This window comes from Cercospora kikuchii, assembly GCF_019650295.1.
Source record: "Cercospora kikuchii DNA, contig_00005, whole genome shotgun sequence".
NCBI lineage: Eukaryota > Fungi > Ascomycota > Dothideomycetes > Mycosphaerellales > Mycosphaerellaceae > Cercospora > Cercospora kikuchii.
The window spans coordinates 1,573,357-1,599,084 of record NW_025408586.1 but is presented as its reverse complement, the minus strand read 5'-3'; the positions used below and the strand labels follow the sequence as shown (position 1 = coordinate 1,599,084).

Sequence of the window (25,728 nt, the reverse complement as noted above, 5' to 3'; positions counted from 1 at the left end):
TGATAGGAGAGGGGCCGTTGAGATCATGACTAGGCGACATTGTCGATGCGGATGTCAGGGATGCTATCGTTTGCGGAGTCAAGTCGTTTGAGAATGGTATCCGGGCTCTGCCCGGTCCCGTCACTGGTTCGTCGCACAGGTTCTCCTACACGTCACGCGTTGGTATGATCGTCGCAACACATCCTACGCGCTGCACTCACCACTGAAGGGGTTCGTCTTCCAGACAGTTGGGTCGTAAGTTCGGACGGGTCCTCCGAATTCCCGATCAGCCATCTCATCCTCCTCGAAGCTGTGTTTCGTGTCTGCGGCACGTCTTGGGGGAGACTTTGCTCGAGTTTGCCCAGGCTTTCGGCCGAGAAGCGGTCCACTCCTGTCGACGCCTGGAGCGAGTGTGATTTGTCGGCCATCGTCGGTTCTCGCTGTTGGGTTGAATTGGATGCTGCGGCCGCGCTTTCTGAAATTTGCTGTGAGAGTCTCGAGCTCAGCATTCCGCTGCTCCGCACGGCCGGCCGAGAAGGCTCGCCAGGAAACGCCGCCCCCATTCTGTATCTTTCCTTTGTCGACGCGCTGTACCTCGTGATGCTTCTTGTTTTCAGGAAGGGGGTCAATCTCCTCAGCACTCCCCTTTCGGGATGCTACGGCTTCCTCGTCGGAGTCGGAATCGCTGTCCTGCAAATATTTCTGAGACCTGGGGTTAGCGCGAGCGTTTCGATGAGATCACGTGATGACAGCAGATACTCACAGTTCCAGCGAAGGGCGATGCGACGGTATGGCGGGGGACTACGATAGACCTGTCGACAGATGGCTGAGAGTTGCGTTGACCACTGGGGGTGGCGGAGCGTCCGATACCGTCTTCCGAAGTCTTCCGCGGAGCGGGACTCTGCTGACGAGCGGTGCGGTTCGAGGGATACGATATGTTGTCCTCCTCGTCACTGTCGTCGAGGTATGCCAACGGGCCAGCGGCGAGGACCGCAGCCTTCTTTGTGTTGGATGGAAGTGCTCCAGGCAGTGAACCGCGGCGGCCACTTCGGTCGACCAAGCGCTGAGCGGCGGTCTTTGGGTTCGGTGGGGCGGGCGACGGCCGGCGGTCAGCCTTCTTTTGCGCGCTGACTTCCAGCAGAAAGTTATCGTCGTCGTCGAGGTTTTGAGGCTTCGCGGCTACGGGAGGCGACTTGGTCGGGGAGGAGACGCGAGGTGCTATGGGCGACGGCTTAGCCGGCACCGGCGCCTTGGTCTTTGGTCTGCTCTTCCGGAAGTCGTCGTCGCTATCATCTTCGAAGCCCGTTGCGAAGGGATCTGGTCGGCCCTTGCGGCGTGCAGTTTGAACGCGGAGACCACTGAAATGTTTGCTGATTTCGTAGGCGGCCATAAACGGCGGGTCTGGCTGCGCGCTGGTGCAGGGTGGGGCCAAGGACGAAGCAGCACCAAGAAACCGGGGGGTCGGCGTGCGTGCGGCGTGGGGAGGCAGAGGCAGCAGGCGCAATATGCGATGGATGGGCAGTGGCGGTGGCAGTCAAAGGGACAGATGGGAAGGTGCTTTGGTGGTCGAGAGCAAGAGCGACCGGCCACCGCACAGGAGGCCGCCGTCAATATGTCTGGTAGGCGTGTTCAGCGAGACGAAGGGAAGGGGAGGTACCGAAGAGGGGCATGCGACGGGCTCTCAGATCAGGCCGTGATCTGACGGATGTGTGGTCATAAACTACGGTGCCCAGTCTGCAGCCAAGAATGGAGGCTTTGACACAGCCCCAGCTGCTACGCTTTTGTGGTAGGACATGAAAGAAGCGTGAAAGCCCCGGCCCAGCAGCGACAAGCTCAACAAGGTTCCGCGCAAAACGAGCACACGGCGTCGATCTGGCCCTGCGCCGCTACTCCACCCTGTTCTCCGCGTTTGGGAGCTGCCCATTCGCTACCCGCGCTGCACTCATCGCAGCCTTCCGAGCCGCAAAACCTACCACTGCCGCTGCATTCGTACAGTCATCGGGAGCTGTCGTTCGCCCAGCCCAGAGCGCACGCTGCACTCCTACCAGGCTGCCAGCTAGCTCGTCGTGTGCAGACATGCAGTGGGCGATCCATACTCCCTTCGACTGCTCATCTTTGGAATCACTCGAGCTACGTGGTGCTTCACCAGTGCAAGTGGGGGAAAGAAGCGATCGCCAGGGTGTGCTCGCTAGCATTGGTATGCGTTCATTGCGATGCCCGCCCTGGTAGAACCTACGACATTGTGCCACGGTTGCCGCTGGCCCTCATTCCCGATATCTTTGAGAGGCTCTGGGGGACGCCGGGATGACATGATGATGGCCACGTCGGTTCATTGCCTGGCAAGGTTTCGTGCACCGACGGGTCATTCGTTTAGCCAGCGCTGCCTCATCACGAAAGTCAACGGTGACCGAAGTCATCGCACAGGCGATGAGGCTGCAGCAGTGGCACTGAGATCGATCACATGCGAAGGTCGCGCAACCCTGTGCGGTGGCTGCAGCGACAGCTCGAGCTCCCGGTCTATTCTGCGGCCAAGGCTTGGTGTGCATGCCAAGTTGAGCTTTTGAAGGTCCGAAGTGAAGTGAGACGGTAGCAACTCCCCCATTCTTACGGTCCTTCATATGCTAGTGCAGTTGCACGCTTTGCCGACATGAACGCGACCATACGTGCTGTAGCCGTGGCCACCACTCGGAGAACCTTGAAGGCGCAACAGGCTTTTCGCTGTTCGATGATCTCCCGTGAAGACGGCGAGATAACCTACCACAATCTATCCTTAACACTCCAACCAACTTACTAGCAGGGACATAGCGCCTATAGCAGATTTGGAGGGTGGGCAGTGGCTGTGTCGTCGAGGAAAATGGCTCAGTGGAGATGCTAATGAGCGGCAGTGGAAGCGGTACTGCCATGCAGCACGTCGAAGGAGCACAATGACATGCGGTACATGCGAGTAATGCGTTCAGGCCATACCTTTGAACGCAGTGGCTTGATGTGAGACTGATGACGACGGCAATGCCAGCGGCGTTAGGCGATAGCGAGGCCATGGCGTGGTGTATAAATGAATACATCGCATCGCAGACAGCACGCGCAGCCCGCAGGCACGGGCAGTCATCGGCGGAGATGGTCTGCCTCGTGCCATGAGGTATATATGTGTGCAGCATGCAGCATCGTAGGTCCCGCTCGTGGTTGCTGGCTGGTCTTCGTGAGATGGCGAAGCGAAGCGTGAAGCAGTTGTGTGAGCACGGGCGCCGGGCTCCACACCACCGCGCGAAGAAGCGCAAAGAGGCAGCTTCCGCGTGTTGAGCGACGATCGTGATGGGCAAGACGGCCTTGCCGCCAACACCACCACCCCATCCCAACCTCGCCTCGCCGCATAGCACACGTCCACCGCCCTCTGCGACGCGCCGTGAATGTGTGCTGCTGCTGGTGCGCGCACTGTGATCTTGTCCCCGGCTGTTCAAAGCATCATTCCGATCTACCTTCACATGACCGCGCATTTAGCACCACGACGTGCCTGGATACCTTAGCTCCGTCGAAAGCCACCGCCGCCGCCGACGCTTCACCTGCTTGCTCGCCATCCACCTCCGCCCGGCCGCCGCGCTGAGGCATCAGATCATGGCCGACTTGTGTCGCAGGATCTTTTCATGTTGCGGAAGTACGCCATCCACCACGCATCCTCCACCCACCGCCATGGTAGCGCGAGCCGTGACTGACAGCAGACAGGTCGCTCCAAGGTCGACTACGACAATGTCCTCGCAGACACGGAACGAGAGGCCGTCGCCGACCTTCTCAGCTTCCTCGACAATGTACGCCCGACGCCTCTCACCGCAACGCCAGGCTCGACCGCCAGACACATGCACATGCTGACGTAGGCGATCAACAGCGAGCAGAAACCGACTTCTTCAGCGGACCGCCTCTCGATGCATTATCTACCTTGGTATACAGCCAAAATATCGACTTACAACGGAGCGCCAGCTTGACCTTTGCTGAGATTACCGAAAGAGGCATGTGCTAGCATATCGTGAGCTGCGGTGGTAGGACATGCTGACTGGGATGCTCGACAGATGTGCGGCCGGTAGATCGATCGACCCTCGAGCCTATCCTGTTCCTACTCGAGAGCCCCGACATCGAGGTCCAACGTGCTGCCTCGGCCGCGCTGGGCAATCTCGCCGTAGATGGTATGCTTTGTGCCGCACGTCCTCATATCAGAACACGCCGCTAAGCGACTCACAGGCCAGAATAAGACCCTCATCGTCTCGCTCGGAGGCCTGACGCCACTAATACGACAAATGAACAGCCCGAACGTCGAAGTGCAGTGCAACGCTGTCGGCTGTATAACGAATCTAGCCACACACGAGGAGAACAAAGCCCGCATCGCACGATCTGGAGCACTTGCGCCGCTGACAAGATTGGCAAAGAGCAAGGATATGAGGGTGCAGCGAAATGCGACGGGAGCTCTACTCAACATGACACATTCAGACGACAACCGACAACAGCTCGTTTCGGCGGGTGCTATACCCGTGCTTGTCAGCTTGCTGAGTAGCACCGATACCGATGTGCAGTACTACTGCACGACAGCTCTCAGCAATATTGCGGTGGACAGCACGAACCGTAAACGATTGGCGCAAACAGAACCGAAGCTGGTGCAAAGCCTGGTGCACTTGATGAAAGGTCAGGCGCCGAAAGTGCAATGCCAGGCCGCTCTCGCGCTCAGGAATCTGGCCAGTGATGAAAAGTATCAATTGGAAATTGTACGAGCCGGAGGACTACCGCCATTACTTGGATTACTACAGAGCAGCTACCTCCCCCTGATCTTATCAGCAGTTGCTTGCATACGGAACATCAGCATACACCCCATGAACGAGTCGCCGATCATCGATGCTGGCTTTCTCAAACCGCTTGTCGACCTGCTCGGCTCCACTGACAACGAAGAGATTCAATGTCATGCAATTTCGACACTACGAAACCTCGCTGCTTCGTCGGATCGCAACAAGCAACTAGTGCTGCAAGCTGGTGCCGTGCAGAAATGTAAGGAGTTGGTGTTGGATGTGCCGCTCAGCGTGCAATCAGAAATGACGGCCGCCATTGCTGTGCTTGCCCTGTCAGACGAACTCAAACCCCAGCTGTTGGATCTTGGCGTGTTTGATGTCCTCATCCCACTTACCGAAAGCGAAAGTATAGAAGTGCAGGGGAACAGTGCGGCGGCTTTGGGTAACCTGAGCAGTAAAGGTGAGTGCTGCTGTGCTTTGCACACAATGGGTGATGCTGACGATATCTAGTTGGTGACTACTCGCTGTTCCTTACCTCGTGGAAAGAGCCACAAGGTGGTATTCATGGCTACCTCAACCGCTTCTTGGCCTCTGGTGATCCAACATTCCAACACATCGCGATCTGGACCCTCCTCCAATTGCTCGAGTCTGGCGATCAGAAGCTGACAGACGTCATCACGAAATCCGAAGATGTCATGAACATGGTCCGAGAGATTAGCGAAAAGCAGGTCGAATCCGAGGACGAAGGCGAGGATAGCGAAGACGGCGAAGGCGAAGTCGTGGCACTTGCCAGGCGATGTCTCGAGATCAGCAATGGCGACGTGCCACCGGGCAGCAAAACCGATAGCCAGCCGTCTTCGTTCAAAGCGTCATGACGAAGAACGGATTGATGCTCGCGAAATATCTGCCAGCACGATTATGCATTTTGAATGTTGTTGATTGAAAGCCAGCAAGCGAGCGCGCGCATTTTGAAAAAAGGTCCTGATTTTCTCTTCTTCGATTATTGCAATACCAGCATTCGGGCGAATTTTGGGATGATGGCGTTGGAGATGGGGCTTGGTGATGGAGTCAAAACCAGGCTCGTGGATGGCGCTCCCGGAGGGCGACATCCTGTTTGTTGTTGTCGAGACACAGAGATGCAATGGATACCGAAGTGTGGCGTAGTAACACGAAAGTGTATTGGATGCAAAGGGGGACTATGGAAGGACTGGAAAGTTGAATGAAGGGAGGAGAGATGTGTGCATTCTGCTGCTACTTGTATGAGAGAGCATGAGGAGAGGATCCTTTGATTTCTCCATCCTCGAAGCATTCGTGGCATATCCTGGCATGACTAGAAGAAATGATACAAAAGATTGTTGATGCACTCTGGGCATTGTAGGCTTCTTCTGTGTTCCTCCGAGCTGAGATCGCTTCCGTAAGCAAGAGAAGCCCACACCTGAAGCAAGTACTTCTGGCACTGACGCTAAGTGGACTTAGATATCATCGTTTGCATGGTTTCCTCTGCCGATGGCAGAAATGAAATGAAGTGACGCTGCGAAAAAGGTTACTTGAGACGAATAGTTCCAACTACAGAGTCACTTTCAGAAGCTGCCGACGAAAAATCAAAAATCGACGATACGATCCTGCTTTTTTTTTCGACCCGCCAACGTGCAACTCGGCGAAACATGGCAATCACAAGAAATCGTCAATCCTGATAGTCAAAGTTGAAGAAGAAAAATCATCGTCACACTGGCCGGCATTGTGGCTGAAGTCATTTGCTTCCGATCAGGAATGAGAGCCGTCATGTCGACATCGAAGTGAATTCTCGCAAGGCGTATGATAGCCATTGCCGGAATTTGCTGCTCCTTCGCAGTTGCCGTGGCTTCCCATTGGGCGCGAACAGGGAACTCTGTTGCGTCCCATGGCTGGGTTGCTGATGACGCTGTCTTGACGTTGTTCTAGAGTTCTGGCGGCATTGATGGCGTTGTTGTTCTTTTCTGGGTTGCTACTTTTGGGAGGTGAGTAGGGTGTGTGGTGTATGGATTGAGAAGGCGTTGGAGAGCGTTGGCTTGGTGTTGCTTACTTGATTGGTGCACTGAAGGAGAGTGCTGCAGATAAGAGGATGAGAGCGGATTGGGTCTTCATGGTGGCCGTATGGATGGATGAAGATGAAATCTTGGAATGTGATCTTTGTGGTTGTTGTTCAGGCTCTCGATGGGATGTAGCTTGAGGTGATTGCTGGATATGCACGCGTATATGTATATACTGCTGTTCAACTGCATGAGCTGCTCTCCTGGCTACCATCACATAGTGTGACGACAAGGTGAGCTCAGTGGGAAGTATGAATTGTGAAACTTGTTTGTGATGATGTCTTCACATGCTACTACCCTGAGGTGTAGACATGTTACTAAAGAATGGTTTAGTGAAAAGGCCAGAAGGGGAAACTTTTATTTGTCGAGTCTACAGTAGAAAAGCTGTGTGCCTCCGGGAGCTTTCCGTATCACATTCGTTCTCACAGCAGCCGCTCAAGTACCTGTGCTTCCGTTCTCCTCTGGCCAACAGTCGAGATGTGCCTTCTGGGACGATCCAGACTGGACACACTCGAAGGCAGCCATGTCTATCATGAACGGAGGCTTGGCTACGACTCACGCAGACGCTCAATCCGTGAGAGTAGTAGGAAGTGATCGCATGCAGTGCGTACTCCTGAAGCGAAAGAAAAGCCAATCCATTCGCTACTGGACACTACGTCTACGGAGTGGACTCTAAGGAGTTACTGACCTTTGACGGCGGCCCCCCTTACGACAATGTTCAATCTTTGAACAACCCCTATTATACGGGTTACCAGTATTTCCGCCTGCGTTCTTGCAGTTGCCACCGCTACCCATCTTCTGGTTACATGGGATTCTATTCTGGCCCATAGCTCCGTTGCTGATATTCTTGTCTGTTTTTTGGCGTGGGGCTAGATTGTTGGTGGACAAGTCGTCCAGATTTGTTGGGGTGGTGCTTTGAGAGATGGTTAGAACTCCTCATTTGTGGTGCACTCTTTTGAGATCGTTGAGAGGTGGAAGATGGGCTAAAGCTGCCACTTGCTTCACTTACTTGATAACTGGAGCACTTTGGGCAAGCGCGGCGAGGAGGAAGATGATAGTGTGGTAGAATCTCATGGTGATGGAGAGTCCGGACTCCTTGGTATGAGGGCTTGTGGCTCTGTGATCTCGTCGATTCAGAAGCTGTTGTGCAATATGACTTGAACAGAACACCAGATGAACACACACATATATATATATATATATGGCATCCCCTCTAGGCGGTGCCCAAGCATTTTCAGCCGCCATGTCTTTCTGGATGTGCAAAGGCCATCGGCACCGCTGAGCTATGGTAAAAATAAACTCGTTTGCCAAAAGTGTTACGATGGTTGTATTGCGACTTCCTTGGGTTGGTGGTGGGTTACTAAGTGGCGAATTACTAAGGAAAGCGGAAGGGGAAATTCGCACCTACCTTGCTCACATCAGGTTTGTTGGCACTATTTGGAATCACCCTTGACCAAGCTCATATCTTCTCACAGTGTGTGTGTTGTCAGCTTCCACTGAGTGTTGAACATTACCAATCGTGAAAGGCACAGGAAACGTACGTCTATGGCCCCTGGGATGGCCAAACGTGTCCGCTAGCGGTTCTTTCTCACTTCATTCCTCACCACGGCCCGCTGTAACGGTTGCAACAGGTATGCGCAAAACCTGGAAAGGTATCGCTGTTCTTTCATCGTATTGTGAGACGTCTTCTCTAGATAAAGAAGATCAGCATCAGACTCATGGCATCCATGTCCAACACAAGAGTGTACCTATCAGCACAATTTGCTAATTCACGGCGAAAAGATAGATCTATCACATTCAGTGCGTTTGCATGCTGCAGGTTGAGGGCACATTCCTGCGAATGCCGTAGATATGGCCATTCCTAATAAAAGGAAAGGAAATGCAGGAAATAGGGGACAAGTATATATGGTATAGATTTGCGAAGACGCGCTATGAAGATAGGTAAGCACATCCAGCACGGCAAGAATGGGCGGCTACAAACTTATGAGGCTTAGACCTCTCTCATAATCAAAGCTGGGGCCGGAGGAGGAAGGGGAGGTGGTATCCCGGATTCTAGGTCTGGTGTCAGCGATCTCTTCCGCAATGCGAATGGTTCTGCGCTCGAGGAGGCCAGCTCCTCTGCTCGTTGCTCTCTCTTCTTCCACCACCGCCTACCGATGAGGATGAGGACGACAACGACCAGGATAATTACCACAGATGATATGACGGCGATCACCTGAGCTTCGGTACTCGAAGCAGCTCGAGTTGCGCCCATGCTGCTGGTGCTGTCCCTGAAGATTGTCAGAATGCTGGTGGAAGCTGCAGTGCGGGTTATGAGTTGTCCTTGCCTGCCGGAAGATTCGACCCTCGAGTTTTGATCGAAAGCAAAACAAAGAATCGCGCCTGGTCGCGAATCTTTGTGCGTTCGGAGACCCACAAAGAGATTGTTCTCGCTGCATCTACCGCATTGTTTGCTTATCTTTAGACTCACAACGGTCAAGCGCTTCGCTGGCGACAATGCACGTCCACGCGCCGCGACTCTGACTTGCACAACGAATACGTGCCAATCGATACGCCCGCTTCAAGCAGAATACCAGCTCCGTGACCAGCGGCACAAGAGGGTCCAGAGCCGAACGAACGCGACATGAGTTATGAGCTCGTTACATACCAATGTTTACATTTCAAGATCGTCTCGCAACACCCATACAATTTCTATGAGGAGGATGACTACTCGATCGAGGGGCTCTTATCAACACCGACAGACTCACAGCGACGTTCAAATACCGCATGCGACGCCGCAGAATGCGAAGACATTTCAGGGGTAGAGTGGGCCAAGCGCGTCAATGAAGCCATAGCGAAGAGCAAAACTTACTTCTCACTCGCTGTCAATCGATACCTTGACATAGGATTCCGCTACCACAACATTCCGATGGGCTGCCGATTTGTGACACTGAATGATCCTCTTTGTCGACTTGCCCATCAGCAGTTTGGAGTCGAGATATGTGCTTGGGATGATGACGACTTCTTCGACTGCTGGCAAGACACCCTTCGGACATTCCCCGACCTTGCCTGTAAAATTTCAGCGTCTATGGACGAGGATAGCAGGATTAAAATGGCGAAGGTCGTTCATGAAATTCGAGTGGCGGTCAATGGTATCGTGGGGCGGATGCTGGAACTCGAAGAAGGGGTCAGGAGGATAGATGGTCTGCAACAGGACTTGAAGCAGACTGAATTATGGTCGGATATTGTGGTGAAGCCGAGCATGAAAAGGGGTCGCACAGGGAGAAGAGATACCAGAGCGCTGAGAGGTCCCGTCTCTCCTGGAGATGTCTTTGCGCGCGCGACCTTCAAGGCGTGGGAGGGAAGGATAGCAGGCCTTTGGGACGCTTTCTACATGACTTGAGACGCTTCAACAAGATGTGAGCATGTCTTGTCAAGTACAAAACCTCGTTGAGGCTATCAGCTCATGCGATAGCAACCAGATCTTCGCCATTCTTCTCTCAGAGACAAGCCCAGCATTGGACACTTCCAGTGTTGGCGATACGAGGTGGACATGATGTAAGATCTGAAGTGAAGCAGAAAACGGTCGCTGCATGATCGTGCTTCTCAATCACTCTCGATCGTTCGCCAAGCATGGAGTTTCACACGCAAGTGTGACGCCCAAGCATGAGTTGTTCGCTTACAGCTATACATTGTCGCTTTTGTGCCTACCATACAGTCGTTCACGAGTCATGGTCAATCGACTGGCTCTTCAGGTCTATTGCTCTTGAGTCAGGGGCATGGAGAGATGGAACACGCGCGTCAGATTCACCGACATGACGAGATGTGTCAGTTTCACGCGGATGCGAAGTTGTAGCAAAGTCTTCAGTCAGTCAGATAGCGTTATGTGATTGATGCAATAATTGGAATGACTCGTCGCACAAGAAAGTGTACAACGTGATGAGTGATTTTAACCCCTCCGTGCTATGTGAGATACCACACGCCATGATCCGATGCGCCATCTGATGCAAATGGTATCTACTATGTACTAGAGTTGGTCATTGTTCATTAATTTTGATAGACTCGTGGGAGTTCAGCTTTCGTGCTCGATGCTCATGCTCAACCGCCCCCTGTGATGCCAATGTCCTTGAACTATACAACTTCCTTCTTCGGCGTCATCTCTTCTGCTTCCTCAGCCGCCTCTTCCTTGCTGGCAGATTCTTGTCCCGGATTGGCCATCTCGTATTCGAGCATCTTGATCAGGCGATAGAATGCCCATGCTAAGAGAGCTCCTGCGGCTGGACCGACCCCTGTGGAAATGTCAGCGTGTGCTCGTAGCATTCTAGCGGCTTCTATGACTTACAATAAATCCAGTGCTCTGGGTCCCAGACTCCGGAGACGACGCATGGCCCGAAGGACCGGGCTGGGTTCAGACTTCCACCAGTGTAGTAGACACCAATCAGCTCTGCCACGAATAGTGCGAGACCGATACCAACGGGCGCCATGAACGTGGCCTTGTGCTTTTCGTTGGCCAACATGTAGATTGTGAAAACCAGTTCTGCGGTCAGTAGCGCCTCGATCTGCGTGATGTTAGCGAGTGCCTAGGCATCCAAGCAGCAGGGGTAACTTACAAAAACACCACGAGCGACGGAAGTGCCATCCGACAATGTCGTCCGCACGTTGAATGTTGTCGGGAACAGAACTGAGACAATGTATGACCCGAAGATGGCGCCAAGGATCTGGGAAGCGATGAGGAGAACACCTCTCACTATGCCAACGCCCTTGACAATCATCATGGCGAGTGTCACGGCGGGATTGAACCTGTGCGGCGTTAGTCGACGTCGAATCATGCACCAAGGAAACACTTACAGTCCACCCGAGATACGGAAGAAGATCCAGACGTTCACCATCAGACTGAAGCCGAAAGAGAGCGAGATGTACATCAGCACGATTGGACTGAATCCAGTCGAGGCGTTGGTTGTCGTTTGGTTCTCATTATCACCTGCACCGATGTTCGCGACTTGTGTCCCGGCGAACGCGAAGAACAAGAACATCGTCGTTCCCATGAACTCGCCTAGTGCTGCGACAAAGTCTGCGATCATTGTCAGTGCTATTCATTCTGTGTGGAGCATAGGTGGCATACGAGCTTTGGCTGACCGATTCATCCATTCAGTGAATGGCAGGCGCATGATGACCTCCGGTGGAGGACTCTTGGAGGACGGCGGTTGACCTCCCGCCCTTCGGTGATGTCGGTGACGAAGTGGTCTCTCATCGTCATCGTTCCACTCTGATGGGTCGTCATCGTAGGGTGTAAACCGTCGCCTGGGGGGACCAGGCGGCCCTCTTCCACCGCCAGCCGCTGATCGCCACTCGTCAGACTCTCGAACGGAGCTCATTCGTCGTGGGTATGGTCGATTGTAGTATGACGGATCTTCGCCCCAATAGTCGCCGCCCATCGCTGATGGAGGTGGACGAACCGGTGTTCCGTAGTCGTACGGAGGACGTGGCCAGTATGGGCGATCGTTGTATCCATACTCTTCTGGAGGACCATATCGCATGATCTGTTGTCTTGAAGGTCGTCGTTGTGGGGCTTGACTTGCGGTTTCCTCTTCATTGAAGTCGAACTCTAGCCGAGGAGGCTGGGTCTGCTCCCACTTGGAGGTGTTACTGTGGGAACGATCTCGTCCTGCAGTGCGAGGTCGATCTCCGCCTCGAATGCTGCCAAAGGTAGCTGGGCCTCTGAATCCCTTCACATCATCTTCTGAAGTGACATCCTCAGCGCCTGGACTTTGTGGCTGCAGTGGATGTTTCTGAGTATCAGGCACTTGCTCGCCTGGTTGAGCCATATTGTGTCGTGAGTAGTCTGCGAATGATCGCAATGGGTAGCTGCCGCTTGTACTGGTGTTGTCGAGATCTCCTAATAGCTCTGACGATGCCCGGTGTGAGAGCCCGGAAGGAGTGTTGTTGTTGAACATGAGCGAAGCAGGGCCTATAAGCTTCTGGCGTGCTGTGGTCTCGCGCTAGAGGATGAATGCAGGTGGCCGAGAGAGGGCTGGTCGGTACCATTGACGTAGAAAAGAGCCATGGCCGCATTCTGCAACAAACTTAGCCACATGATTTGATACCGGCCAGTCGTTAAGCTGCAATTTACCCTGAAGTCGCGGTTTGGCGTAGCCTCGCGCATTTCATCACGCAACCAGCCGCAGACGTCCGATCTCCACATGGGCATTGGTGATCGAGAGGGTCCTGCCGGGGTGAATGTTTGAGAGGCGGGCCCTGCAGATTTTCAGGCCAAATTCCAGCAGGGCATACCAGGTCAACATAAGATTTTGCGAGTAGGAGAGCTCAACTTCGTATCCGTGCTGACTTGTCGTGCCAACCACTTCCCAGTTTTCGATGGCGACAGTCTTCGGGATGACGCTTCTGCGCCTCCACAGTGGTCCTGTCCGCGTGTAGGGACTGTCAGGCGAAGCCGGAGGTCAAACAAGATGCCGGCAGTCCGCGGCAGGCTGCCTCCTCAGTGGCTGGAGATCTGGAGTTCGCCGTACAGTTCGTCAGTTCGTTATTATCTTCGACCATTGATCCCGGTCTATACCAGACACTTCTTTGCCAAACCGAGTTCGCAGCTTGTCAAGCCAGCCATACTGCGCCAACATACGCTGCTGACGGATTTTCGCAACATGATGCCTGCACTGCGCAGAGCGTGAATGTCGGCTTGACGGGGTATGCAGGCATGCTGCAGCAGGATGCGTATTTTCGCCCAGTGGCTTGAAGTTTGAAACGTGCTATCATGTCGTCGTTTTCGAGGTCTAAATGTATGCTGCAAAGCCGTCTCCCCAAATGCGCGAGTCACGCCATGAGTCGGAAATAGCACACGAGCAGGCAGTCAAACGCCACCAACAGCGTAGCGTGCACAAGGTGAAGTCAAGAGACGATGGGCGACGTGAGGGTTCGGATCTGAGAACGGAGATCGTTACCGCAAATTGATGACAGGGGGTCAAATTTCGAGGCACGCCAATCAAATCCCAGCTCGTGACGACATTCGGTGATGGTCGTCAACCACACTTTGACTCCATCGACCTGTTTCAACGATTACCTTGTCACAGAAACCTGCAGGATTGTGCCTCGAGGCATCACCATCGTGTCAAGATCAGTCATGGCCACCACGAAAGCGGTCAAGCTTCCCAGCCTTCTTTACGGGACCGCATGGAAGAAAGACCACACGAAAGAGCTGGTGAAGCAAGCTCTCTTATTAGGGTTCCGAGGTGTCGATACGGCAGCTCAGCCAAAGCATTACCAAGAGCATTTGGTCGGTGCGGGAATTCGCGCGGCACTGCACGAAGAGCAGTTCAAGCGCGAAGATCTCTACCTCCAGACCAAATTCACATCCATCAATGGACAAGATCTGAAGGCAGGAGTGCCTTATGATCCTCAAGACAGTATCGCCAATCAGGTCAATTCATCAGTAGCTTCATCCCTACTGAACCTCCGACATACCGAGCATGATGGCGGAGAAAAACCTTATGTCGATTGTCTAGTTCTCCACTCGCCATTCCCAACCACTTCGCAGACTCTCCAAGCATGGAAAGCTATGGAGACACATGTGCCGGAGCATGTGCGAACGCTCGGCATATCCAATTGCTATGATCTCAAATTGCTCCAAGCGCTATATGACTCCGCAGATGTCAAGCCATCTATTTTACAGAACCGGTTCTACAGAGACACGGGCTACGACCGCAGTCTGCGAACGTACTGTCAAAGCAAGGGGATCGTATATCAATCATTCTGGACGCTGACCGCAAATCCTCACCTCCTCAAATCTGAGCCCGTGGTTAGCCTCCGAGATCAGGCGAGCGTCAGCAGAGAAGTTGCTCTATACAGCCTGGTCCTGGGTCTTGGCAATGTGCAGGTGCTTTGTGGTACCACGAATGCAGCTCGAATGCAAGAAGACCTTGCTGGAGTGGCTGAGGTTCAGGCATGGAAGTCTCAGCACGAAGCGCAGTGGCAGGACATCATGACTGCCTTCGACCGCCTTCTTCGGTGATGTGGATGGAATGCCTACGCGACAAGTCGGTCCCTGGCTATCTTCAATGCCATATCCGGCACCAAGGCCCCGAATGCCGGCTTCGATGGACGTTGAAACTCGTCGTTCAATACAGCTGCTACACTGACCGCTGTTCTCCCACCAAGCTCCAAGACGAAAACGATTTCGCAAAGAACTACCAGCACTTGTAACCATCGCCGTCACAGCGTCCCAAACATCAATGCTGTCTGCTTCCATGGCCAGACCTCGGCGACAATCACCAAGGTGGGTCCACTAGCACCACTAGCAGCCACGCTGTCCACCAGGCTACATAATAGCGTGCAAAACACTTCTTCTTCATGCGCATCTCATCAGAGGTCGAGCCAATGTCGCTTTCGTGGTGTAGGTGGTCATCACGTCAGTCTAACACACTGAAGGTCTCGAGTTCAAATCTCGACGAAAGTACAATGCATACGAGTATGCGATTGTGAACGCATTCGCTTCTTTTTTGCCTTTTGTCTTTCTACTCGTGCTTTTGCCCATCCGCTGAAGCATATTGACCGACGAGACCATAGTAAGGAGCATGCATGCATACTCAGTATGCTCGCGCATGGTTTGTTTCATTTGTTTCTCCCTTCACTACATCCACTCCAGACACTTCGGCTTTGCACACTGCACGCTGCACACTGTGCTACTGTATGTGGCAATGCATACAAGATGGCAGTGAGACAGGTGTTACCACGTGGCGTACAAGTAGCATGAGCAACAGTGAAGGCACTTGAATATACGGTTGACCAGCACCTTTACCAAAATGCTCATTGGATTGGGTATATCCTGCTTTAATCTCAAGCTTTTTCAGCGCCTCCGCATTCAAACACCTTTAGACGCACAGAAACTCCACATGTGCGGCATCTATCTTACATGACCCACATCTATCGCAAACTAGCGCTGCCTGGTCTTGGACTGGCGCTACCGTTTCGTGCCTCTCTTTCGCGAGCTAATTGCTCCTCGCTCAAACAGCCGATCCTGTTCAATATCTCCTTGTGCTCTCCCAGATTGAGGCCACTTGAGATGCCCTTTGATTTCCTCTTCCCATTTGCTGTGACTTTGCGTGCTGGCCAACTGTGGTCTTCTGTGCTTGCTTCGACTTCAATGAATCGTGGTTTCTCAGCTTCTAATGGTGCTGTGTGGTCGGAAGGTTGTGGAGGAATGGGGTCCACATCTTCGTCTTCGCCTTCATCATCGCTGCGTGTGTCGTCGGCACCTTGCCCTCGGATCACACGAATGACAACCCGCATGATCATCACGAGCCATGCAAGGGTGATTAGTTGTAGTGCTCCGAGTAAGCCGAGGAACCACCATCTTATGTTGGCATTGAATGCAAAAGTCTTCGCTTCTGGTCGGAGCATTGGCTGCAATAGGTTGTCCATGATGGTTTCGCCGCCGTCTGTCGATATGCGTTCTCCAGTGATTGTGGAATACACTCCATATGGCATAGTCACGACATTGACATGCGCGTAGATGCTCCAGCATATCGCAATGTAGCAAATATGTCTTGCACCGATCCATGTGATGACAAACAGTCCAAAGGCGCAGTCGCAGGCCATTTGCATGCCCAGGTAGCGCAGGATCTTAGCTAAAGGAAGCACGAGATCAACAATGTCCATGCAGACCAGGATCGCGTTGCCCACGCGCCACTGTCTGTATCCATAGCTGCCACCCATCAAGCCAACTGTCACAAAGTGATGCGTGAGCATCTGGTAGTGGTCCTTCCTGCGCTCTTCCAAATGTATGACGATGATCTGCTGGATCCAGAAGGCGAATTGTGTCAAGTAGTACAGCTTGATGCCGGCAGGCATGAGCAACCTCGGAAAGTCCCTCCATAGCGACACAAGCAAATCATTGACGTTGGTGATACCGCTTGGTGTATCCTGAACAAAGACGGCCAGACCCCAGAACCAGTATACGGTATAGTACACCAGCATATAAGCTTGTTCAGCAAATCGAACTCGACCCTTCTTTCTTCCAATACCACATGCAGCAGCCATGGGCATGAGGACATAGTCCAGCATGAATGCTCGCAAACCCGTGAAATAGATGATGCAGCTCGCTACCAGATACATATCCCGCAGGCCTTGTCCATACAATCTTGAGTCTTCTGCTGCATACGACAGTATGAAGCAAGCTTTGATATTTCCCCGAAGGCTAGGGAACAATGCGTATGTCATGCCCAGCAGCAGAACAAAGTTCAGAGACAAGCCGAGCTGGTGTTCCATGATTGCCTTCCTGAGCGCACTGCCCAAACTCTCCTGGTCTGGCACGGCACTCCATGTCCTCCTTCGTGATCGAGGGGCAGGAGCTGTGAAGTCGCCTGGGCTGGCGCACACCGACACTTCGTCAATGGGCCATTCTTTCTGCGGCGGCGGAGTGTGGTCGAGTTCAGGGAATCGAGCGTAGAGGGCAGAGGAGCCAGCCTCCAGGTGTTGTTGTGTCATGGCGGTCGAGGGGGGTCCTGCGCTCGGGCGCAGGTAAGCAGTGTACTGTCGCAGGTCTAGGTCGTGGGCGGGTTTTGGATTTATCGCAGCGAAAAGTCAATGGCGAGATGCTCGTTCGATCAGCACCGAGGATGAACCCTCTGCACGCCAGACCCCGACCTCGTCTTCGTCGTCAGCTGGAGTGCGTGGCAGGCAGGTGTTATAAGGGAAGGACAGCACAGAAAAGTGGCATTCTGGCGGGACGCACTACGAGCTCCCAATGCCTTCAATCTACCGGCGACCGCTAGATTCTCCAGAATTGTCGGACCCCTGTGAATTAAGGTCGCACATTGGCGCGCGGGAGGCGCGGGAGCTAAAAAGTCTTGGAACGCGAGAACGAGTCGCGTCGCTCGCGTTTGCAATTCACTTCACCTTCACATCTCACTCCAGGTTGTGTGAAGTATGGGCACGTCGGCAAGGCCATCGCTCAGCACTCAGAGATGTGACAAAGCCTTTGATGATCAGACTGCTCGAGATGTAGTCCACGGCATGCAATGGACATTTGGAGCGAGCATCGACACGTTGGCTGCTGCAGCAAACCGTCAGTGACGATGGAAGTGAGCATTTCGTGCAGGTAGGGTGGAATGATTTGGCAATGTGACCAATGTCGCACCAATTGACATCTTTGATTCTGAGCTTCCATTCTGTGCAAAGCCACTTACCCGCCCTCATCAAACAGCAGCAGTCGTCCACAATGGCTGGAATTTGCCAAAGCACGCCCAACGCGACAGGGCAGCGTGAAGCCGATGCGCGAAGTGCGTTTGCTTGCATGTTTGTCTACAGCTTCGACAACACAAGCTACAGCGTCTGGCCGCTTGCTCGCGGGCGGTCTGCTCAGTCCAACTTGGACGACCACAACCTCACAAGCCTGTCTCCATCTGTCTTTCGCCTACCACGCCGCCAAGGGCACCGAACCCTCAGTGCATCTGGCAGCGTTCGTGCCGAGAGCGCCTTCCACCCGGTCAGTGCCCCCTTCGTAGCACCTTCCTTCCAAACGCGTCTGCACAGGCAGCCAATGCCGGCGCCCCGCCTCGTGACCACGTCCAAATTCGACAGCACCAACATATACATCAGCACTTGAAGGCATGCTCATTGACATCGATTTCTCCTTGCAGGCGTCATGAACGAGCATCTGGAGGAGCGCTTCTCCAAGCGCCCTAAGAAGCAAGCCCCGGCGCCCGACGACGCGGCAGCTGAGCGCATCATGCCGTTCAAACTGAATCCTCGCGTTGCGAAGTACTTCGAGAAATCAGTCCATGGGCCTGGTTGGTTGTCCAAGCCGGAACTGCCGACCTCAGCAGAAGTCATGGATCACGACGACGACAACAACTCATCCTCTGATGTCGTTGAACTCGAGCCGAACCGACCATTTGGCGCGTGGGAATCGAAGGAGGAATACTTGTCTACGCAGTACGAGCTTTACCGCGAAGATGCCATTCGCGGCCTCCGCGAAGCGGTCACAAGAATGCGCATATGCCCCGATGCTGTCGAGGACTCGTACAATGGCAAGATCGGCATCTATGAAAAGGTGGGGATTGTATTGCGATGCTCCTTTCGACCACATCCGCTAACAGCGTTTCAAGGTGCACATCTGCGGAGTTACTGCTTCGACTCGAGGACTGGCTCACAGAATTACCTTCAGCACACGACGTGCTGGCAAGATGATTCTGTGGGAGCAGTCCAAGCGATTAATTGCTGGTGGCCTGGTAGTGCTTACGCCGGCGGATGACAAGTTCAAGTCCAAGGCCATTGTGGCCACTGTTGCAGCACGGCCACTAGAATACCTGAAGTTCGACCCGCCGGAGTTGGACCTTTTCTTTGCATCTGCCGACGATCTTGAAATCGACCCAGCTATAGAGTGGTTGATGATCGAAGACAAATCAGGACTCTACGAGGCGAACCGCCACACTCTACTTGCTTTGCAGCGCATGATGCGTGAGCCCTTCCCGCTCTCGGAACACATCCTCTCTGCGCAGCCCACGATATCGCCCCCGAAGTACATCACGGAGCACCCACACCTCAACCTGGCTGCGGTGCTCGATGGCAACAAGGAGAAATCGTACGAAAACGTTGATGTTGTGAGCTCATGGCCTCACGATCCGCAGAGTCAGCTCGACAGCTCTCAGCTTGAGGCACTCCGGCGTATACTAACCAAGCGCCTCGCGATTGTTCAAGGTCCTCCAGGAACTGGCAAGACACACGTCTCTGTGAAGGCCGTCAAGGTCATGCTTGAGAATTGGCAACCTGGCGATCCACCAATTCTTGTGGCATGCCAAACAAATCACGCTATCGACCAGTTCTTGCGTCACGTTGCCACGTTCGAGACTGATTTCGTGCGCCTTGGTGGTAGAAGCAAGGACAAAGACGTGGTGAAGAAGCGCGTCTTGTTCAACGTACGAAAGGAGACTTCGGAGAATCCACCAGCCGGGTCATTGTACACGAAGGCCCGTGCAAGCCTACACAGGCTACAGAAGCAGCTTCCTCTGCTGCTCACAGCATTACAGCCTGGCAAAAAGCCTTTGGACCACCGACTACTCGAGAGCTGCAAGATATTGACGGAGGCGCAGGCCGACTCGCTTCAAGAGGGCGCGTCTCGTTGGGTGCAAAGCACCAAAACCATTTCGAACGAAACGTACTCGCCTTTCACGGTCTGGCTCGGCTCGAAATTGATCCCGGTGAACCCCAAGCAGACCAGCAATGAACATGGTTTTGATCACGAGGAGGCTGATTTGGAACAAGAACGCCTGCGCGAGGAGGAAGCTGAGAACGCGGCACAGGAAGAAGAAGAGTTTGACAAACTCTATGGCCCATACTACGACATCGCAGACAACTTTACCTGCCGTAAAGCACCTGGGCTCGACCACAAAGCCGAAGAATTTCTCAAGCAGCAGGATATGTGGAAGATTCCGGAGGCCGCCAGAGGTGCTGTCTATCGATATCTGCAGTCTGCCCTGAAGAAGTACATCCTTCCAAGTATCCGTGACTTGGCCAAGAAGATGAATGATGAAGCCCGAAAGCGTCGGATCGGCCAGTTCGAGATGGACGAGCCCATTCTCAAGAGACAAAAGATCATTGGCATGACAACGACAGGTCTCGGCAAATACCGTGGCCTCCTATCTGCGCTTCAGCCAAGAGTCGTTCTCATTGAAGAAGCAGCTGAGACCTTGGAGGCTCCGGTCACGGTCGCCTGTATGCCGTCACTCCAGCATCTCATTCTTGTAGGTGATCATCTGCAGCTTCGACCGCATACGCATGTGAACGAGCATGAAGACGAGCCGTGGTATCTCAACGTTTCGCTGTTCGAGCGCATGGTCAACAACAAGCTCGAATACTCAACACTACGAAAACAACGTCGCATGATTCCAGAAGTGCGTCGTATCCTTGCTCCGATCTATGGTGACCTCATCGAAGACCATCCATCAGTCTCCGACCCTAAGCATCGTCCCAGTGTACCTGGCATGGGAGGGGTGAACTCATTCTGGTTCACCCATGCTTGGCGAGAGAGTCGAGACGACATGATGTCTTGTTACAACGAAGATGAAGCACGTATGATTGCGGGATTCGTCGAATACCTCTGCTACAACGGTGTCCAAGCTGAGGATATTACCATTCTCACATTCTACAACGGCCAGCGCAAGAAAATTCTTGCAGAGTTGCGAGCTCGCGTCTCCCTGAGAGATTACAGATTCGCCGTCGTGACCGTCGACTCTTACCAAGGTGAGGAGAACAAGATTGTTCTCTTAAGTCTGGCACGATCCAACGAAAACTACCAGATTGGCTTTCTTTCTGTCGACAATCGCGTTTGTGTTGCGCTTTCTCGGGCTCAATGCGGATTCTACATCTTCGGCAACGCCAGACTGCTTCATAACGTCGAGAGCTCTTACGCTAAAGTGAAATCCAAGAAGCGATACGAGCGTCAAGATGGAGGCAAGCTGCGAAAACCCAAGACTTGGACCCAGGTGATGCAACATATGGCCGGTCGGGAGGTCGCGCGGCCCGAAGACATTCCCAAGGTCCATCCTCAGCGTTTCGATGAGCACTTCCCGATACATTGCCAAAGACACGAGACCAAAGTGATCATCGACTCACCAGAGGACTGGGAGAAGATCAATGGCGGATGCACAATCGACTGTCAAGATCAACTTCCCTGCGGCCATCCATGCCCGTGCAAATGCCATCCCTTCGACCACAGCATTGTCAATTGCACCAAATGTCGAGAACCGCCTACTGCGAATGCAGGCTCGCAACTGACAGCTGTAGTCAAGAAGTCGTCGGCTGGGCAATTGTCGGACGGTTCGCGTGCGACGTCGAGCTCAGGAGATTCCGAGTCGTGGAAGACATTTGCAGTGGCTGCACAGAACGAATACCAACAGGCAGTCGATGCGTATGTGCCATATTCGCAGCTTCCGAAGCCAAAGGCGACTTTGATCGAAATTGACGACACAGGCGTGGCGACACGCAATCTTGCCGCCATTCAGACCGATGTTGAGAATTTGTCCGTTGACTCAGGCAGTACCTCGACAGTCACGCCCTCCCGTGCCTTGCAGAGCACCCAAAAGCCGAAACTTGGTCTCGATGGCGCAGCTGATGACTCGTCCAGCTCCGGCAGCATTTCAGCAGGCAAAGCGAAGCGCCAAAAGTGGAAGGAGACGTTTCGTCATGAGAAGCAACCAGCAAAGAAGGACTGGTCGCAGGAGGAGAGCTTACTGGATTGACCTCTCGGCAAGTAGACTTGCAAGCATCGGGTGGTAGCTGTTGTCGTTGACGTTTGTCGTGGAGGAGAACCATATGTTGTTACGGCTGTGCAGCAAGTCACACAAATGACTCTGCTGAAATGGCAGGCAGACCCAGCTTATACAGCACTACGGAACGTCACAGTTCCTTGATCAGCACGGTATGCAGAGAACACATCACTGTGAGCTCCAAGCTTAGTGCCACGCACGTCCTCTTCCACCGCTACTACTGCAGCTTCCAACGGCTGCTGTTCAATAACACTGATAGCTCGATCTTCAAACGTGTTCCTAAGATTCCCATTCCCATTCCTCCATTGCGTCACTGGCATCTTCTTCTTTCGCACTGCCGCTGCAAGATACTTCTCCTGCGGGCTATCTTCTTCGACGCCACACAGAATCCTCGTACTCGCCGGGATTCTGCTCAAAATCTCTGTCAAAGGATTGAATTCCTCGTAGATTTCTCCCAATCCACTAGAACTATCATAAACAACAGCCAAACGTAAAGTCTTGAGACTCTTCAACGCTTCCAAAGCAGTAAAATCCACATCCTCGTAATCTGCTCGAAAAGAGGCAGTGCAATCTAGAATGAGAAAAACGTGTTGTAGTTTCTCGAGAACAGATTGTGGAAGGCGAGTTTCGGATATTATGGGCCAGCAGGTGTCGTGGGCGTCGATTATTATGCAGATTTCGTTGTTGGAGTAGAGGAGGGAAGAGCATTCTTGGTTGATTTGGTGGTTTGTTGCGAGGAGTGATGGTGCGAGAATTGGGAGTGTTGCGTGGCGTTTGGTTTTCGTTGAGGTTAGGTGGAGGGTGTTGGTGGGAGAGAGAGCTTCTTCGTAGATTTTGGTGCGGAGTTCTGCTGGGAGGGAGAGGAGGTGGCATTTGTTTGTTTTGGGCGAGTTGGTTCCTAGAGGGAAGGTTGTGCTTGAGTTGTCCTTGGGAGATGCGCTGGCCATGATCGATCTGGTCGAGAGCTGTTCTGCTGTCGTTTGCTGTCGTATCGTGAATGTGAGGCAAATGTCAGACTGTACCTTATTCTTCGTCGTACCGACCTTATTACTGCAGGAGGAGGTGCATTTGTCAGGCACCAGCTTACCGTTGTGCAGGGGACTGCATCCTTCGCCATTGAGCATTGCGTCGGCGTAGCACAAGTACCTTAGAGACAGAGCTCATTCAAGCTGCTCTTGTATTCACAACACTCTTCTTGCACGAAACATTGAAGGTGATGTCTACACATCTATGGCAACATGGTAGACCATCCGTTGAGATCTCGATCGATCCTTGGCAAGTCCCCAGCTCAGCCGATCCGCGCACCTGGTCGAGATGAGCCTCGCTCTTCCAGTCGTCCCTGCTCGCCGCCTGGTAATTTCACTAAAAGCAGCAGCCTCGGATACTAGCGGAAACGCGAAACGCTGCGTTGGCGCAACGTGCTCAACTACATCATGCTTCTTACACCGATATATGTAATGTTGGAGGAGAGCGCACGCGGTAGGGTGGATCGCGATTGCAGTCTCAGTCTTACAGCGCATGCTTGAGAGAAAAATGCTTACGGACAGCCCGACCAACCGATTCATCATTCGCAGCATCATCACCTTTTTCCAATCTTACGCGCCGTTCTGCTTGGGATATGTTGCCTGGAGTCTGGTCGCGAGTCAATGGCCAGCATGGAGTCTAGGATTCGAGGACTACCTGCACAGGACGTGGATGTGGAGAATATGTCTGCCGGAAGCATTGTTCTACATCTTCTTCTTATGGTATAAACGGCACATACAGAAGGAAGCGATACATCCTCCAGTCAAGACGCGCCAGGAACGACAGGACTTGTTCAATAAATGCCAGCGAGAGATCCATGATCCGATCTCGTTTCTGAGTGGATGGTTTCGAGGCGCAAGGGTCGAAGACATCGGAAGAGAAGAGCTGCGTAAGTTTGTGGATTGGAGTTTTTGGGAAGGGCGTGCAGAACTGGCAAGCGAGAAAGATGGAGACAACGCGGAGATTGAGGAGTACATGAACAAGATGGCAATCATGATGCCGCAACCATTCCAGAAAGGCCCGGGCAAAGCGCGCAGTTTGCGCCTGACGCTGGATCCCATCGAGATCGAGCCCAGGAGCCTGATGTGGTACAGCTTGATCATGCTGGCCGACACCTTCACACTGTTGCTGCTGTACCTCAAAGGCTACACCTACTACCGGCGAACGTTTTGGAAGGCATTGGCAGTCTTCCCACCGCGACCTGCGGCATTTCTCACACGCAAGACCTCTGTGGCTTCCAAACTTTCGTATTTCTTGCGCGAGCACACGTCGAAGTCTCGTCTTCCTGTTGTGTATGTCCACGGCATTGGGATTGGACTTCTGCCCTCTGTGACCTTTTTGGATGAGCTCAACCATGACCTGAACGACGGACGCGGTGAGGACGATCAAGTGGGAATCCTCGCGTTGGAAGTCCTACAAATCTCCTCCCGCCTGACAGAATCTATTCCCACAAGGACTGAACTCCTCGCGCAGCTCACCACCGTCATCAATCACCACTTCGGTGAAGGCCGCTTTGTCCTGGGTGCGCATTCATACGGAACCATTCTGAGCGCACAGATCCTTCGCGACAAGAATCTATCTCCACGCATCTCCGGCACACTGCTCGTTGATCCAGTCACTTGCATGCTGCATATGCCCGATGTGGCTTACAACTTTACTTGCCGACCACCGGTACGTGCGCCTGAGTGGCTTCTCTGGTACTTTGCCTCCAAAGATCCACAAATTGCACACACTTTGGGACGTCACTTCTTCTGGACTGAGAACGTGCTCTGGCGTGACCAGATTGATCATTTGATCGAGAATCATGGCATGCGATTCACAGCTTCCATTTCATCGGACGATCTCATTTTGAATGCGAAGGCAGTGCGAGCATACCTGGAGAATGGTACCAAGTCTGATCCTGTCATCACGAAGGACGGACAAGGGAGGAAGACGATGGAGTTGGAGCCTACTGATGTGGCCACTTCGAAGCCATGGCGCGGCTCGGGGTTGGAGACTATCTGGTGGCAAGGCCACGATCATGGAGATGTCTACGTGCGAAAAGATCATCGAGCAAGACTCATCAAGGTGATAGAAGAGTATTGCCGAGGAAAGTGAAAGCCGTGCAGGAGCAGCGAGAAACCATGATACCCCATACTTAATGATAGAAGTAAGACTAATCACCCGCATAATGTGTAGCATAGTATGTACAACGAACACAGTTCTGAATGATTGAGCTCATCCAGTGCATTACCGTATCAGCGGAAAGTCACCGCCAGCATTGCTAAATCTCGCCCTCGTGTCGGTAATTCCGAGGAAACAGAACAGCTAAAGTCCATAAACTCCCCGGCGCTGGCGAAGCTTTATTCCGCGATGCAGACAGGTACAGTACTTCCATGGCCAATTGAACATGGATAACACGATCACATCGTCGCAGTGCTTTTCAATCAACTCATAACCCGTGCAAATGGCGTCGGATTCAAGCTTAACTGCAAAGCTTGATTACGCGTCTGTCATTTGCAAGCTGGTTGGAGAGTCGGAAGTGGGCTGTTGCTCGCCTGTGCTCGGATAAGGACTTGCGTGTGCGAATGAGGGGCGGCTCGAGACATAGGTGGGGCATGCCATCGGCAACGATGATGACAGAAGCTTGCAGCATCT

General features: G+C 53.1%; 9 protein-coding genes across 9 annotated transcripts; 5 read left to right on the top strand and 4 right to left on the bottom strand.

Annotated features, from left to right (window-relative positions):
* Nucleotides 1–29: 29 nt before the first annotated feature.
* CKM354_000840700 (uncharacterized protein) lies at nt 30–1,369 on the bottom strand (the record flags this gene model as incomplete). Its single annotated transcript, XM_044803780.1, has 3 exons — nt 30–145; nt 201–681; nt 743–1,369. 3 exons carry the CDS (start codon nt 1,367–1,369, stop codon nt 30–32), a joined length of 1,224 nt encoding a protein of 407 aa, XP_044659715.1.
* A 2,219-nt stretch (nt 1,370–3,588) lies between these two features.
* On the top strand, nt 3,589–5,617 carry CKM354_000840600 (protein anchor VAC8; the record flags this gene model as incomplete). Its single annotated transcript, XM_044803779.1, has 6 exons — nt 3,589–3,628; nt 3,697–3,779; nt 3,857–3,977; nt 4,038–4,151; nt 4,207–5,202; nt 5,253–5,617. 6 exons carry the CDS (start codon nt 3,589–3,591, stop codon nt 5,615–5,617), a joined length of 1,719 nt encoding a protein of 572 aa, XP_044659714.1.
* A 3,817-nt stretch (nt 5,618–9,434) lies between these two features.
* Nucleotides 9,435–10,193, top strand: CKM354_000840500 (uncharacterized protein; the record flags this gene model as incomplete). Its single annotated transcript, XM_044803778.1, has 1 exon — nt 9,435–10,193. One exon carries the CDS (start codon nt 9,435–9,437, stop codon nt 10,191–10,193), a length of 759 nt encoding a protein of 252 aa, XP_044659713.1.
* A 728-nt stretch (nt 10,194–10,921) lies between these two features.
* CKM354_000840400 (uncharacterized protein) lies at nt 10,922–12,744 on the bottom strand (the record flags this gene model as incomplete). Its single annotated transcript, XM_044803777.1, has 5 exons — nt 10,922–11,079; nt 11,133–11,349; nt 11,401–11,590; nt 11,639–11,861; nt 11,913–12,744. 5 exons carry the CDS (start codon nt 12,742–12,744, stop codon nt 10,922–10,924), a joined length of 1,620 nt encoding a protein of 539 aa, XP_044659712.1.
* Nucleotides 12,745–13,925: 1,181 nt separating this feature from the next.
* CKM354_000840300 (uncharacterized protein) lies at nt 13,926–14,813 on the top strand (the record flags this gene model as incomplete). The annotated part of the gene is made up of 1 exon (XM_044803776.1): nt 13,926–14,813. The coding sequence occupies one exon, from the start codon at nt 13,926–13,928 to the stop codon at nt 14,811–14,813; it is 888 nt and encodes a 295-aa protein (XP_044659711.1).
* Nucleotides 14,814–15,724: 911 nt separating this feature from the next.
* Nucleotides 15,725–17,287, bottom strand: CKM354_000840200 (uncharacterized protein; the record flags this gene model as incomplete). Its single annotated transcript, XM_044803775.1, has 1 exon — nt 15,725–17,287. One exon carries the CDS (start codon nt 17,285–17,287, stop codon nt 15,725–15,727), a length of 1,563 nt encoding a protein of 520 aa, XP_044659710.1.
* Nucleotides 17,288–18,446: 1,159 nt separating this feature from the next.
* Nucleotides 18,447–22,041, top strand: CKM354_000840100 (uncharacterized protein; the record flags this gene model as incomplete). The annotated part of the gene is made up of 2 exons (XM_044803774.1): nt 18,447–18,854; nt 18,910–22,041. The coding sequence occupies 2 exons, from the start codon at nt 18,447–18,449 to the stop codon at nt 22,039–22,041; spliced, it is 3,540 nt and encodes a 1,179-aa protein (XP_044659709.1).
* Nucleotides 22,042–22,178: 137 nt separating this feature from the next.
* CKM354_000840000 (uncharacterized protein) lies at nt 22,179–23,015 on the bottom strand (the record flags this gene model as incomplete). The annotated part of the gene is made up of 1 exon (XM_044803773.1): nt 22,179–23,015. The coding sequence occupies one exon, from the start codon at nt 23,013–23,015 to the stop codon at nt 22,179–22,181; it is 837 nt and encodes a 278-aa protein (XP_044659708.1).
* A 586-nt stretch (nt 23,016–23,601) lies between these two features.
* Nucleotides 23,602–25,188, top strand: CKM354_000839900 (uncharacterized protein; the record flags this gene model as incomplete). Its single annotated transcript, XM_044803772.1, has 1 exon — nt 23,602–25,188. The coding sequence occupies one exon, from the start codon at nt 23,602–23,604 to the stop codon at nt 25,186–25,188; it is 1,587 nt and encodes a 528-aa protein (XP_044659707.1).
* Between the last annotated feature and the right edge of the window lie 540 nt (nt 25,189–25,728).